Source organism: Artibeus jamaicensis, unplaced genomic scaffold (genome assembly GCF_021234435.1).
Source record: "Artibeus jamaicensis isolate MK-2021 breed Jamaican fruit bat unplaced genomic scaffold, CSHL_Jam_final contig_685, whole genome shotgun sequence".
NCBI classification, from domain to species: domain Eukaryota; kingdom Metazoa; phylum Chordata; class Mammalia; order Chiroptera; family Phyllostomidae; genus Artibeus; species Artibeus jamaicensis.
In genome coordinates, this window is record NW_026521924.1 from 12,464,650 (window position 1) to 12,477,755 (window position 13,106).

Sequence of the window (13,106 nt, forward strand, 5' to 3'; positions counted from 1 at the left end):
GAACTATGCCAATCCACTGCTCACAAGCTAAAAGTTAAAAATTTCAACCCATCCAACAGGGATCCATGTGCCTTGGCCCCTGCCTGTCACTCCGGTCTTGCCATGCTCCCCTTTGCTCTCTCTGCCTCAGCCACCTGGCCTTCTACCCAGTCTGCTACATTTCTGCTCATCCCCAAGCCCCTTAGCATCCACCCCTCAGATCACAACTAAAAAGTCCCTTATTCAGTCACCAACCTTACCACACCAAACTACGTCAAGTTCTCTGTCCCCCGCTCTTCACTTCCATGTTCTTCGGCAAAATCATACTAAGTTGATTATTGCATGTCTCACCCGCAAGCTGGAATGTAAGCTCCACAACAGCAGGACTGTGTCTGACTTGTCTCTCACAACCTAACCCAGAACAGCCCTCAACAAATGTGTAGATTATATTCATTCATAAGTCAGAACACCCAAGTTACAAGGCCAGCCCACAACACACTGGTCGTGAAATTACTTCCTTCTTTCATAACAATAAAGAGCTCATCTCCTCCACATTCTCTGAGTTCCCTTGAAAATCTGACAATACATGAGTCTACAATTCTACCATTCCAAACTTCTCTCTCACAACTCTTCTATATAGCCTGCCACCAGCAAAATACTCCTTTCTGGTCTCCATACTTTGTTTGCATCCTTCTTTCCATCTGGAATTTTTTTCCCAGCTGCACACATCCAAATCCTACTTAGTCTCCAATGCTCAAATAGAATGTCACCTCCTCCTCAAAGCTTTCCTTTCATTCTCCAGCTAGTCACAACCTCTCTACCCCTAAATTCCCCCAGGTTCTCACATGCTTCATTCAGGTCTCAGATCAAATACACTTTAAATGAGAGGCTTCTCCTAAAATTACCCACCAGTTATCATTCTCTATCAGACCATCTGTTTTCCTTTCTTGAAAGCATTCAGTATTACCTGAAACCATCTTGTTAATTTCTTTCGGTTACATTTTTACTGGTAATTCCCTGTCTCCCAACTAGAATGTCAAGATTCATGAACGCAGGGACCCTGTCTCTCTTTTTATTCATATTTCCTCACTCCACCACATCTGAGATCAAAAGTATTTGGTAAATATCTGTCCAAGGCAGACAATTAGGGTTATTTGTGTATATACCCTTCTTTTGCTATACTCGAAATTCCTGGTGGACTAGGCCAAAGTCTAGCTAATCTATTTGTGCATATAATCTGGAAATCCTTGCACAACGAAAGCAAACAATAGATAACCACTAATTAATTAATGAGTGATCTCTCCAAGAGGTACTGCCCTGAACCAGGCCAACTCAGAACTCGGTATTCCCCAGAAATCAGGGCAAACAGGAACCACCTCCTATGCCCTCTCCACGACAAACCTGGTCCAATCTGCGGCCTCAGGAGAGCTTCAAAAGGGCTAGTGCCCTCACTTTCCTTAAGCCAACAACCATTGATTCTTCTATCTCTAATATCTCACTATCTTACTCTTTCTTTTCTATCACCAGCCAACAAATCACTGCCAACACCCTGTTCTTTTCAGACTACCCCATATATCCAATCAGCAGGGGAACTCAGGAGGCCTTGGGGAACAAGTGAACGTTAAAACGAAGTGTTTAAGTAAGACTGGCTCTCTTTTTCACGTTTTCTTTCATACTTCGTTTATCCACAAGAGGCCCAGTTTCAGAGACTGGCTTCGATTCACTTTGGGACCCTAGGCTTTCTTCCCTTGTAGCCAGCTGCACCTAAACCCCTTTGGGGTGCCCCATCCCTTGCCTCGAACCTTTTCATCTTCCAGTGCACGAAAATCCCAGGCCACAGACGAAGATCTCCCCGTAAGCAAACGGTCCTCAAACAGCGTGGGGCCCCACCTCTCCACTTTCTGTCTGGCATCCACCTCTGGTCTGAAGCTGTCTCGAGCACCCCTTAACCCCAACCTCTGGCTGGGTCCGACCTTCCAACACCACCTTGCACTCACCTGAAGCGGCCCCCGCAGTGCTGGCACTGCTCGCCCACCCAGCCGGTGGGGCAGACGCACTGGCCGGTGCCAGGGTTGCAGCGGCCGCCGTTGACACAGGGCCGGTCACACTCCTTGGCCTCGGCTGCGGCTGAGCCCGATACTACCGCCGCTGCTGCCGCGGCCTCGGCAGCCCAGGGAAGCAGCAGCAAAGGAGGGAGCAGCAACAGCAGCAGCTGCGGGAGGCGCAGCCCGGCCCCCAGTCCTGGCCTCCCAGCCTCGGGGACGTCCCAGTCCCGGAGCCGCTCGCCGTTCGTGCCCGAGGGCCCTGTCGTCGTTGCTGTCCTCCCCCTCAGCTTCGCCTCAGTCGCTGCCGCCGCCCCCGCCGCCACCATCTTCCCGGGGCTGAGACCGAGCCCCACGAACACATACACACACGGCACAGCCGGCTCCTCTTCGCCTGGCCGTGCGAGGCGGGGCCGGGCAGACGGTGGCTCGGGCGGTCAATCCTCAGGGCGGAGCCAGAGCTGCGCGGCGGGCGGGGCCGCAGCGTGCGAGCGTGCGTGGCGGCGGGGGCGGGCTGCTGGCGTTCTGCACCCGAAGTCCGCAGGTCGGATGGGTGTCTGATGCTGCGTCTGGGCTTCCGAGAGCCGCCCCCTTCCCCGTCTACTCCGCCCCCCCCCCCAGCCGGGGTTCCCGGTACCGGGGCCCCCTGGCGGACTAGTGTTTGCTCTTCTTCGCCTAGCAAGGCGGTGACAGGGTAGCAGTCCTGAAGCGCACTCTTTCCGGTGGCTGCCTGGGAGCCGAGCGCTCTGCTAGCTTAGCGGGTCGTGTCGAGCGCTCCCCTCCGGCAAACGCTGGCGCCTGTCACCGCTCTGCCCCAAGTTTAGCAGCCGGGTGAAAAGAGCCAAGGAGGCTGCGTCGTGGTGTGGTGCTAGGCACTGCATTCCAGCCTCTACTTTCTTCTGTAAAATAGGGATAACGAGATAACGCAAATGTTAAGAACCTAGCGCTTAAACTGCTCAGTAAATGCTTAATAGGCTAATGAATACACGCCCAGGCCAACCTCCCTTGATTCAGGAGCAGATCAGAGCCCCCACCTCCCGCACACGTTTAATTCTGTGGAGGAAGTTTGGGGTTACCTTGTTCCCCACTATTTGCCCTCCAGTCATCTCTGAATATGGGGCAAGGTAAAATTAGGGATAAAATCACCCTCAGCCCTCCCAAATCTGCCTGTAGAGCCCTTTTTGCTAGGTAGTTTATTATTTAGGTGGTCCCCAATAAAACACGCTTATAACCTTGTGTGGTCCTTGACCCTGGATCTGGACTGGACCTATGTCTCGACTTAACCAACAGAAGAACGTGGCAGAAGTGAGAATGTGCCAGTTCCAGATCTGAGCTTTAGGAGTACTTGGCAATCTTGATTCTGAGTTGTTGTTAATCCTGTGCTGATCCCCCACTTCCATCTGGCTGTGGCGAGACCACATACAGAGATGACACTGAGGAAAAGTAGGGGCCCAATTATCACCAACAACTTAGGTCAGACACAGGAACCTGGTGGACCCATCCCAGCTGAGGGACCAGTCATTGAGGGAAGAAGACAATTAAGTTGTTCCAACCAGCTGGACTGTTCCTCATAACCTAGAACAGAGACAAGTCTTTCCCCCTGTGCCTTACCCAAAATCCTAAGAAATGGTAAAATGGCAGCTGTTTTCAAGCCACTGTGTCTTAGAGAGGTTTGTTTCTCAGCAATAGATAACTAGCGTACTGTCTGGCATAAGCTTTGTGCTGTGAAAATATTCATGGAGCTTCCAGTCAAGATGGTGGCATAGGCAGACATGGCTTGCCTCTTCGCCAACCATATCAAAATTACAACTAAAACATAGAATAACCATCACTCAGAACCATCAAGAATCAAGTGAATAGAAAGTCTAACAACGATGGAATTAGAGACACTACATCCATCCAGACTGGCAGGAGGAGTGCAGACATGGAACAGGCTGGTCCCTCAAACACATGTGGTAGATAAAAATGTGGGAGGGATATCTCAAGAGTGAGGAATCCCAGGCCCAGACCAGGCCCCCCCAGCCCATCCTGGAACCCTTCCAGTGCCTAGAAGTTAAGTCCCCACAACTTCTGGATGCAAAAATCAGCAAGGATTGAGTCAGTGGAAGAAACTTCTAGAGCCCTAAGAAATTCCTCTTAATGATCCCACACACATAGACTCATCTACTCAGATTTACTCCCTGTGAACTCCGGCACCGGGGTAGCAGCTTGAAAGGCATGAATGACATACAGGAAGAAATTAACTTGTCTGGCATCAAGGCAAGCAAAGGCCATGGTCCCTTTTCTAAACCCTCTCCCAGCGGAGTTGGCAAGCTGGTGCCATATCTCAGACTCCATCAACCTGGCTAACACTGTTTGACCTGCCTTGGAGATCCCCAGAGATTCCATCCCACCCAACTTATGGGCCCACCCAAGCTGCTTTTCCATATGAATGACTGGTCTTGACTCATACAGCAAAACTTCCTAAATCCTCTCAAAAAAGTAAGAGCTGGCTTCAGTGAGCCTTACACACTATACTAGCAGCAGCCAGCCTAAATTCACAAATCTCTAAACCCAATGTAAGTAGCAGCCATCTCAGATTGCTTTATAGCTCAGGCAGATGACCCTGGATAAAACCCAGGTTGAGGCTGAACTTGGCCTGCACCACCCTGGAAACCCCATGGCCAGTGTACCCAATGGACAACTACAGACCATGTTGGATTACCACCACCCCACCCCTGCATAGCCATTCCTCCACAGAAGGCGGAGGTTGGTGGTCAGTGGTCTGGGAGGAACAACTGGGGAGCAAAACAGACTGCAACAGCCAATCCTTACAGCTGACTGGCCTGGAAATCCCTTCCATTGATCTGCCCACAGCAACCAAGTCTCCACCACAAGAGGAGGATGTACTCAGCCCACAGAATGGATGCATCTCAAGCAACTAGCTTGGGTGGTAGGGGAGGCTGTGCCACTGGACCCTAGAGAGCATTTACTGCATTAGGCCATACTAACAAGACACGGAATCCAGGAGCTCTACCTAGTATATAGAAATAAACACAGGGAAGCTGCAGAAACGAGGAGACAAAGAAACATAGACCAAATGAAAGAACAGATCAAAACTCTAGAAAAAGAGCTAAAGGAAATGGAGAAAAGCAGTCTATAGGAGGCAGAGTTCAAAACACTGGTTATAAAGATGCTCAAGGAACTTAGTGAGTACCTCAATAGCATAAAAAAGAAATGATACACTAATTAAAATAAAGAACAATTTACAGGGAAACAACAGTAGAGTGGATGAAGCTGAGAATCAAATCAATGATATTCAACATAAGCAAGCAAAAAAAACAACCAATCATAACAATAAGAAGAAAAAAGAATCCAAAAAATGGCAATAGTATAACCAGCCTCTGGGACAACTTTAAGAGTTCCACAATTCACATCATTGGGGTACCAGAAGGAGAAGAGAAAGAGCAAGAAATGGGAAATCTGTTTGAAAATATAATGAAGGAAAACTTCCCTAATTTGGTGAAGGAAATAGACATCCAAGTCTAGGAAGCACAGAGAGTCACAAACGAGATGGATGCAAAGAGGCCCACTCCAAGACATATCATAATTAAAGATTAAAGATAAAGAGAGAATCTTAAAAGCAGTGAGAAAGGCAGTTAGTTACCTACAGAGGAGTTCCCATAAGACTGTAAGCTGATTTCTCAAAAGAAACTTTGCTGGCTAGAAGGGACTGGCAAAAAGTATTCAAAGTGATGAAAAGCGGAGATCTATAACCTAGATTACTCTATCCAACAAAGCTATCACTTAGAATGGAAGGGCAGATAAAGTGCTTCCCAGACAAGAAAAAACTAAAAAAATTCATCATCACTAAGACATTATTAGATGAAATGTTAAAGGGACTTATTTAAGAAGAAGATCAAAAATATGAATAATAAAATGACAAAAGATACAAATCTGTCAACAATTGAATCTAAAAAACAAAGTAAGGAAACAAGAACAGAGACAGAATCATGGATACAGAGAGTGTCTTGATGGTTGCCACATGGGAGTGGGGTGCGGGGGAATGGATGAAGAGGTGAGAGAATCAAGAAATACAAATACGTAGATACAGAATGGCCATGGGGATATAAAGCATGGTATAGGAAATGGAGTAGCCAAAGAACTTATACATATGACCCATGGACATCAGCAATGGCGGAAGGATTCCCTGGGGAGTGTGGGATGCTGGGTAGAGGGAAGGCAAAGTGGGAAAAAATCAGAACAAGTATAAAAGCATAATCAATAAAATATAAAAAAATAAACAGTAGAAATATTCTTATGACAACTATCTCAGAGTCTCAGCATCTTATAGTCCCTTGGAAACAAAGAAAGCCCTTTACATACCTGTGGGGCTTCTCAGCATTACCTTAGAGCACAGAATTCTAAGATTCTAGGATAAACCCTTACACCACAGGTGGCAAACACAAGTCCCGCGGGCCAAATCTGACTCTCCACCTTGTTTTATCCAGCCCAGCACCTTGTTTCTACCTGGTGGCAGCGCTGAGCTCCTTACCCCTAGTTAAGGAGTAGTTACATTTATACAGTCCTAAAATTACATTCGGCCCTTTCAAGGCAACTGCAAGGCTGATGTGGCCCCAGTGAAAATGAGTCTGACACCCCTGTCTTACACTCATACCCAAGTCTAACCTTCCTCTCTCTGCATCCCCTTTAAGCCTGGTAAATCTGAACTGCAGTACAGCCTCACCAGCAGCTCTCCACCCATAAATCTCTTCTATTTCTACCCGAAACCTATTGTTTCCCTTAGGCCCTACCACTGGCATTCTGGTTTGCAGGTTGTTTTTTCTGCAGTGTCTTACATGGGGATGTATAAGACCAGGTAGGAAAATAGACCTGGCCCTACCCTCTGGCAAGCCCCCAGTGAAATGGGAGAGGCTGACATGGAGTCATGCCCTGGCTTTAGGAGGCACCGCTTCTCCTACCCCTGTAGTCTAGAAGTGGAATCAGGCTTTGCCTTCACTCCCCACAGAAAAACTGAACCCAGGCTGTGAAGTTTCACGTTCTTTACCAAACACTCGTGGATAACAGGAAAGAGTTTGTACCCACAGAAGACCAACACAGCTACCCTAGAACCTTGATGCAGCAAACATCCGCTTGTTCTCTTTCCTTGGCCCTTGAAACATGTTCAAATTATATTATCTTTAAAAAAAACAAAAACAAAATCTAGTCCTGACTGATGTGGCTTAGTTAGTTGGGCATTGTTCCACAAACGAAAGGTTGCCAGTTCAATTCCCAGTCAGGGCACATGGCTGGGTTGTGGGCAAGATCCCCAGTAGGGGGTACACAAGAGACAACCACATATTGGTGTTTCTCTCCCTCTCTCCCTTCCCCTCTCTAAAAATAAATAAATAAAATATTTTATTTTTTAATAGAAAATAACAAATGGCAAGAATATGGAGAAACTGGAACCATTATACACTGCTAGTGGAATGTAAAATGGTACAGTCACTATAGAAAACAGTTTGGCAGCACCTCAAAACATTAATAATAGAATTGCCATATGATCCAGCAATACCACTTACGGGTATATATATCCAAAATAACTGAAAGCAGGATCTGGAAGAGATATCTGTACATCCACATTCACTGCAATATTATACACAACAGTGGAAGTAACCTAGATATCTATCAATAGATGAATGTATAAACAAAGCGTGGTATACATTCAGACTTAAAAAAGATAGAGAAATTCTGACACGTGCTGCAACATAGATGAACCCTGAGGACGTTCTGCTAAGTGCGAGGAGTTGGTCACAAGAAGATAAATAATGTATGATGTACTTATATGAGGTACCTAGAGTAGTCAAGTTCATAGAAACAAAGTAGAATGGTAGTTGCCAGGGACTGGGGGGAGGAGGAAATGGGCAGTGGTGGCTTTGTGGGAACAGGTTCAGTTGCGCAAGATGAAAAGTTCTGGAGATCAATTGTACAACAATGTGAATATATTTAACAGAAATGAACTGTATGCTTAAAATGGTTAAGATGGTAAATTTTATGTTATTTTTCGCCACAGTGAAACATTTCAAAATTATGTTTAAAAAATCCCTACCCTCAGGCAACAACTAATAAGGTAAACTTTTTTTTTTTTAATTTTCTGCTGAAGTACAACATACATACAGGGAAGTAAAGAGATCATACATTTACAGCTCAGTGAATTTTCATAGTGAGCATAGTCATATCACAAGGTCCAGTATCAAGAAAGAGAACATTACAGGGCCCTTCCCACCCCCTCCCAGTTACTTCCTCTGCAGGGGAATCACCCTCCTGGCTTCTTACCCTTATATGTTCATTTTGCCTGTTTTTCACTTTATATAAATGGATTACTATAGTAGGGACTCTTTAGTGTCTGGCTTCTTTCACTCAGCATTATGTTTGTGAGATCTACCCATGATATATATTGGTGGTCATTCATTGTCATTTCTATATTCCATTTCTATATAGATAGATATACTATAATATGACAATTTATTTCTCTATCCTACTGCTGATGGACATTTGGGCAGTTGCGGTTTGAAGCTACAATGAATTAAAGATGCTCTGAACAGTCTAAGAATCCAGCATAGCTGTCTTGATGAACATACATACACATTTTTGTGGTATACCTCATTATACAAGAGGTATGCTGATAAACACTTAACAACCAGCTCACTGGGGCAAGGGGCAAGGGGAGTCCTCACGTGTAGCGCTTTTTATTTCTATGGTGTAAATAGTCCCACTATGACCTAGTTCAACCTTCTAACAGGATATCACTGAATGTGGAATTGGGAAGAAATGCACAAAATCTGCTGTCACAAGCCAGCGGGAACCTGCCCCAGCACTGTGTATGCCCGGGAAGTCTGCAGAGAAACAGATGCTAAAACAGAATTAGACACATGAGAGACTTATTAAGGGAATGTCTGTGAAGGGTAAAGGGAAGGAAGCAGAAAAAGGCAGGAAAAGAATTCAGACTGGAATAAAAATTGACAGCTATGGAGAAAAGGGGGAGGAAAGACTGGTTAAGAAGAGTCTCAGACTACAGTATAGCTCCAGGACAGGCTCGTTTGTTCAGGCCAATGGGGAGGGTGGGAACCAGAGTTGCCAATTGGAGTAACCCTTCATCGCTCAGGAATGAGCCTGTGTTAGCACGAAGGTGGTGGCAGAGCCACAGGGACAGCAGGTCATCTGCCAGTCAACTCCACTCCCCCCAGCAAGAGACCCGAGTGATGCGTTTTCATGGCTGCTGCACCTGGCAATGTTCCTTTGTGCCACCTCCCTGGAAATGAGTGGGGTGGCTTCTCAGTCAGCGTCCTCTCTCTAGACGTCTTCCCTTTCACAAGTTAGACGCACAGCCCTGGTTTGGCTGACTTGTTTGGAAGCTGGACTGGCAACTTTAGACTGAATAAGCTCCAGGTTTCTTGGGTAATTCACTGGAAAATAAAGATGGATTCAGGGAGAAAACACTGGATTTCCTCCTAATTAGGTTAGATAAGTGTTCTAATTATTCAATTTAAAAAATAGGAGTGGACAATACTATATCTAACTATATCTCTCATTCTAACCGATGATTTTCTACATTACTGGTTATATAAGAAAAACAAAGTTAGTCTGAAATAGAAGCTGGAAAAGACCTTATAATCCAAGCTACAGTTAGCTATTGGACTAAAATCAATATGGTACTTTCTAAAAAATGTCCACAAATCCCTTGATATACACTTTAAAAGTTGGGGTTTAATTCCCCTATCTGCAAGGCCAGACTTATTATTCACTTTTTTTTTATTATTCACTTTTAACAAATAGAGTGTGATAGAATTATGCCACATGACCTTTGTGCCTAGGTTGTACAAAGAATAATGTCTCTGTGTGTGTGTGTGTGTGTGTGTGTGTGTGTGTGTCCCCTCCATCCCTTTTAACTTGCTTTGGAGGAAGCCAGCCATCATGTAATGAGGACATCCAGCAGCCTGTGGGGAAGCCCAAGCAGGGAGGAACCAAGGCCTCCCACTAAGAGCCCGCACAAACTTGCCAGATGTGTGAGCCATTTTGGAAGTGGATCCTTTAGCCTCAGTCAAGCCTTCAGGTGATGGCAGCTCCGGCCAACATCCTGACTGTGACTTCATGAAAGACTTGGAGCCAGAATTGCCTAGTAAAGCTGCCTTCGAATTTCCGACTCCCGGAAACTGTGAGGATAATATACTGTTGTTCTAAGTCATTAAATTTGGGGGGTAATTTGTCTCATTGCAATAGATAACTAGGAAAGACAATAGGAGTTTGGAAGTCCACCTACATGTGCCCAACACCGTGACAGAAGATATTATACTGAGACAATATAGCAAACCCATAGAAACGTCCATTTCCTCCTTTCCTGCCTTGGCTCATAGAGAAGCCATCATCTCTTCCTCGGGCTAACTTCCATCAAAGCCCACTGGCCAGAATCACCACCTCTATTTCTAGTGCTTGCCCAAAGCCCTGACACAGATGGCTTCAAGTGTTGGATCGAGGCTTCTGGACGCCTGCACAGAAGTCCCCATCTCATGTTACTGCTGGGCCACTGGCACCAGCTCTCATTATCTGAGAAGTCACTGGCAGCAGCGCAGCATTCATTATGGTGAAGTGGTTCTGTGCTGTGACTAAGGCAGGAGCCCCGAGGTGGGGGATGGTGGTAGGTAACCCTGTGTGCAGAACCAGCTGACGAAAACCTTGGGCTGGGACTAGAGGTGTGGCCCGGATTACAGTGTTTACCAAGTTAAACAGGCTGAAGCCAGATCAGCATATCAAAAATGGCTCAAGGCACAAGGAGTATTTAGCTATGAACCCCAGCAAGTCAGGGCCAAGAGTATTAATTATGGACAAGGTTCATTAATTAAGAACAGAAAAAAAAAAAAAGCAAACCTGCAGGAAGTCGATGAATCAGAGGCCTGAGCTTGGGACAGCTTTGAAGTTTGTGCCTGTTGCCAGTGGTCTTGCCCTCACCCTCAAGGCTGGCGTGAAGCCAGCAGGCCCGTTCTCCCCTGTGCATTTCCAGGGAGGTTATAGCTCATTCTCACGTGGAAAGTTCGCACAGAGTTGCCAGGGCTCAGACCCTGTCGCGTCTGGCAAGGAAAACTTCAATAATTTTATATTAGTTTAGGTACCCCCAGAAGACAGCCCTGAGGCAGGGATTCAAAATAAGGATTCGAGGATTCCCAGGGAGCAGGTGGGAAGTGGGGAAGTGAGACCTGGAAGGGAAGGAAAGTCAACACGTGGTATTTATCAAGCTAGTGTGAGCAATTGGAGCTTAATTCCACAGGGGAAAGTCTGAGGAATGGTGTAGGACACATGTCTTAGAGGCAAATGGGCTGGCGTATGCAGGAGTGTTTGTATGCTAAGCCCAGTCAGCCATCGTTGATGGTTACTAGGAGAGCGAGTGTTAGTTACTGTGGGGACCAATACGGACATACGGATACTGGTTGATCAGTTTTTTGCTTATTGGTCATGGAGGTGTTCCCTTCTGTGAACTGTGTGGTCATATCCTTTGACCATTTTTAAAACAGATTTTATTTATTTTCACAAAGAGGAGAAGGGAGGGAGAAAGAGGGGGAGAGAAATATCAATCTGTGGTTGCCTCTCACATACCCCCAATGGGGGACCGGCCTGCAACCCAGGCATGTGCCCTGACTGGGAATCAAACCAGTGACCTTTAGATTCTCAGATCAGCACTCAACCCACTGAGCCACACCAGCCAGAGCCTTTGACCACTTTTCTGTTGCATTGTTTAACCTTTTCTTATTGATGTATAGAAGTTACTTATGTATTCATATGCTAACTTTTCTTCATTATATCTGTGGAAAATATTTTCCAAATTGTGGTTCATCTTTTCACTTTCTTTATGGTATAATTCAATCAATTGTTCTTATTTTTCATGTGAGTGAATTTAACAATCTTTTCTTTATAGTCTGTGCCTTTTATGTCTTGTTTAAGAAATTCTTTCCTACCTTGAGGCAACAAAGATGATAATTTACTAGGCACCTTTGCTTTATAACAGATAGTCTTTCATCACTTATGTAATGATGCAACATAAGAATTCAATATGTAATTTTTATCATGGAAAACATCAAACACATAAAAAATAGAATAGTACAATAAACCCAACACCCAGCTTCAACAATTACTAACTTCTTTTGGTTAACTGTTGCTGCATAACAAATCACCCCAGCTTCTCAAATTAAAACAGTAATAAATATTTGTTATCTCACACAGTTCCTGTAGGTCGGAATTTCCGGAGTGCCTTAACTGTGTCCGGCTCTGTCGTGAGGTAGTGCAGCCAGCTGCAGCCGCACTTAACTGGGGCTAGAGGATCTGTTCCAAGGTGACCCTCACCGATGGCTGAGTAGAAGGTGGCAGGAGGCATCTGTTTCTTGCCACGTGGACCTTTCCATGATGCTGCTGGAGTCTCCTCCCGGCATGGTGGCTGGCTTCCCCCAGAACGAACGATCCAAAAAAGAATGAGGTAAAAGTTTCCGTGGCTTTTATGATGTCGCCTTGGGAGACACACAAGATCATTTCCACTGCTTTGTATTCATTAGAAACAAGTCACTACACCCCTGTAGTAAAGGGAAATTAGACCCCGCCTTTTGAAGAGAGGAATGTCCAAGGTAGTGAACGTTTTAAAAATCAGCCCATAACTCCTGGGTGATCTCCTTTCAGCTATGTTTCCATTTACTCTCCCTTACCAAATGGATTATTTTGAGGAAAATTGTAAACATCGTGTTATTTCATATGTAAGCACTTCAGTGTGAACTTCTAAAAGATAGGCCCTGAAGAAATTTCATAACCACTATACCATATAACAATATAACAATTCTTAATATCCTGTCAGCATTCAAACTTCCCTAATTCATTCTCATTCTCTCTTCCTCTCCCTCTCCCTTTCTCTCTCTCTCTCTCTCTCTCACACACACACACGTACACACACACACACTTATCTTTACATTTCTGTGCATACCTCCAGATCCTCTTGGGCTCACCTGTCTCTTACTTCAGCCATTGATCATTGCCGCATAGGATCCAGCCAGCTTCACACAAGCATAGCCT

General features: G+C 45.4%; 1 protein-coding gene across 2 annotated transcripts in view; it reads right to left on the bottom strand.

Moving 5' to 3' along the window:
* Nucleotides 1-2,475, bottom strand: part of ATRN (attractin) — a 156,938-nt gene extending 154,463 nt beyond the window's left edge. For both annotated transcript variants that reach the window (XM_053671406.1, XM_037147756.2), the window contains exon 1: nucleotides 1,977-2,475. In XM_053671406.1, the coding sequence (XP_053527381.1) occupies nucleotides 1,977-2,350 (374 nt within the window). In that variant the 5' untranslated portion in view covers nucleotides 2,351-2,475. The remainder of the gene's footprint in view (nucleotides 1-1,976) is intronic.
* Between the last annotated feature and the right edge of the window lie 10,631 nt (nucleotides 2,476-13,106).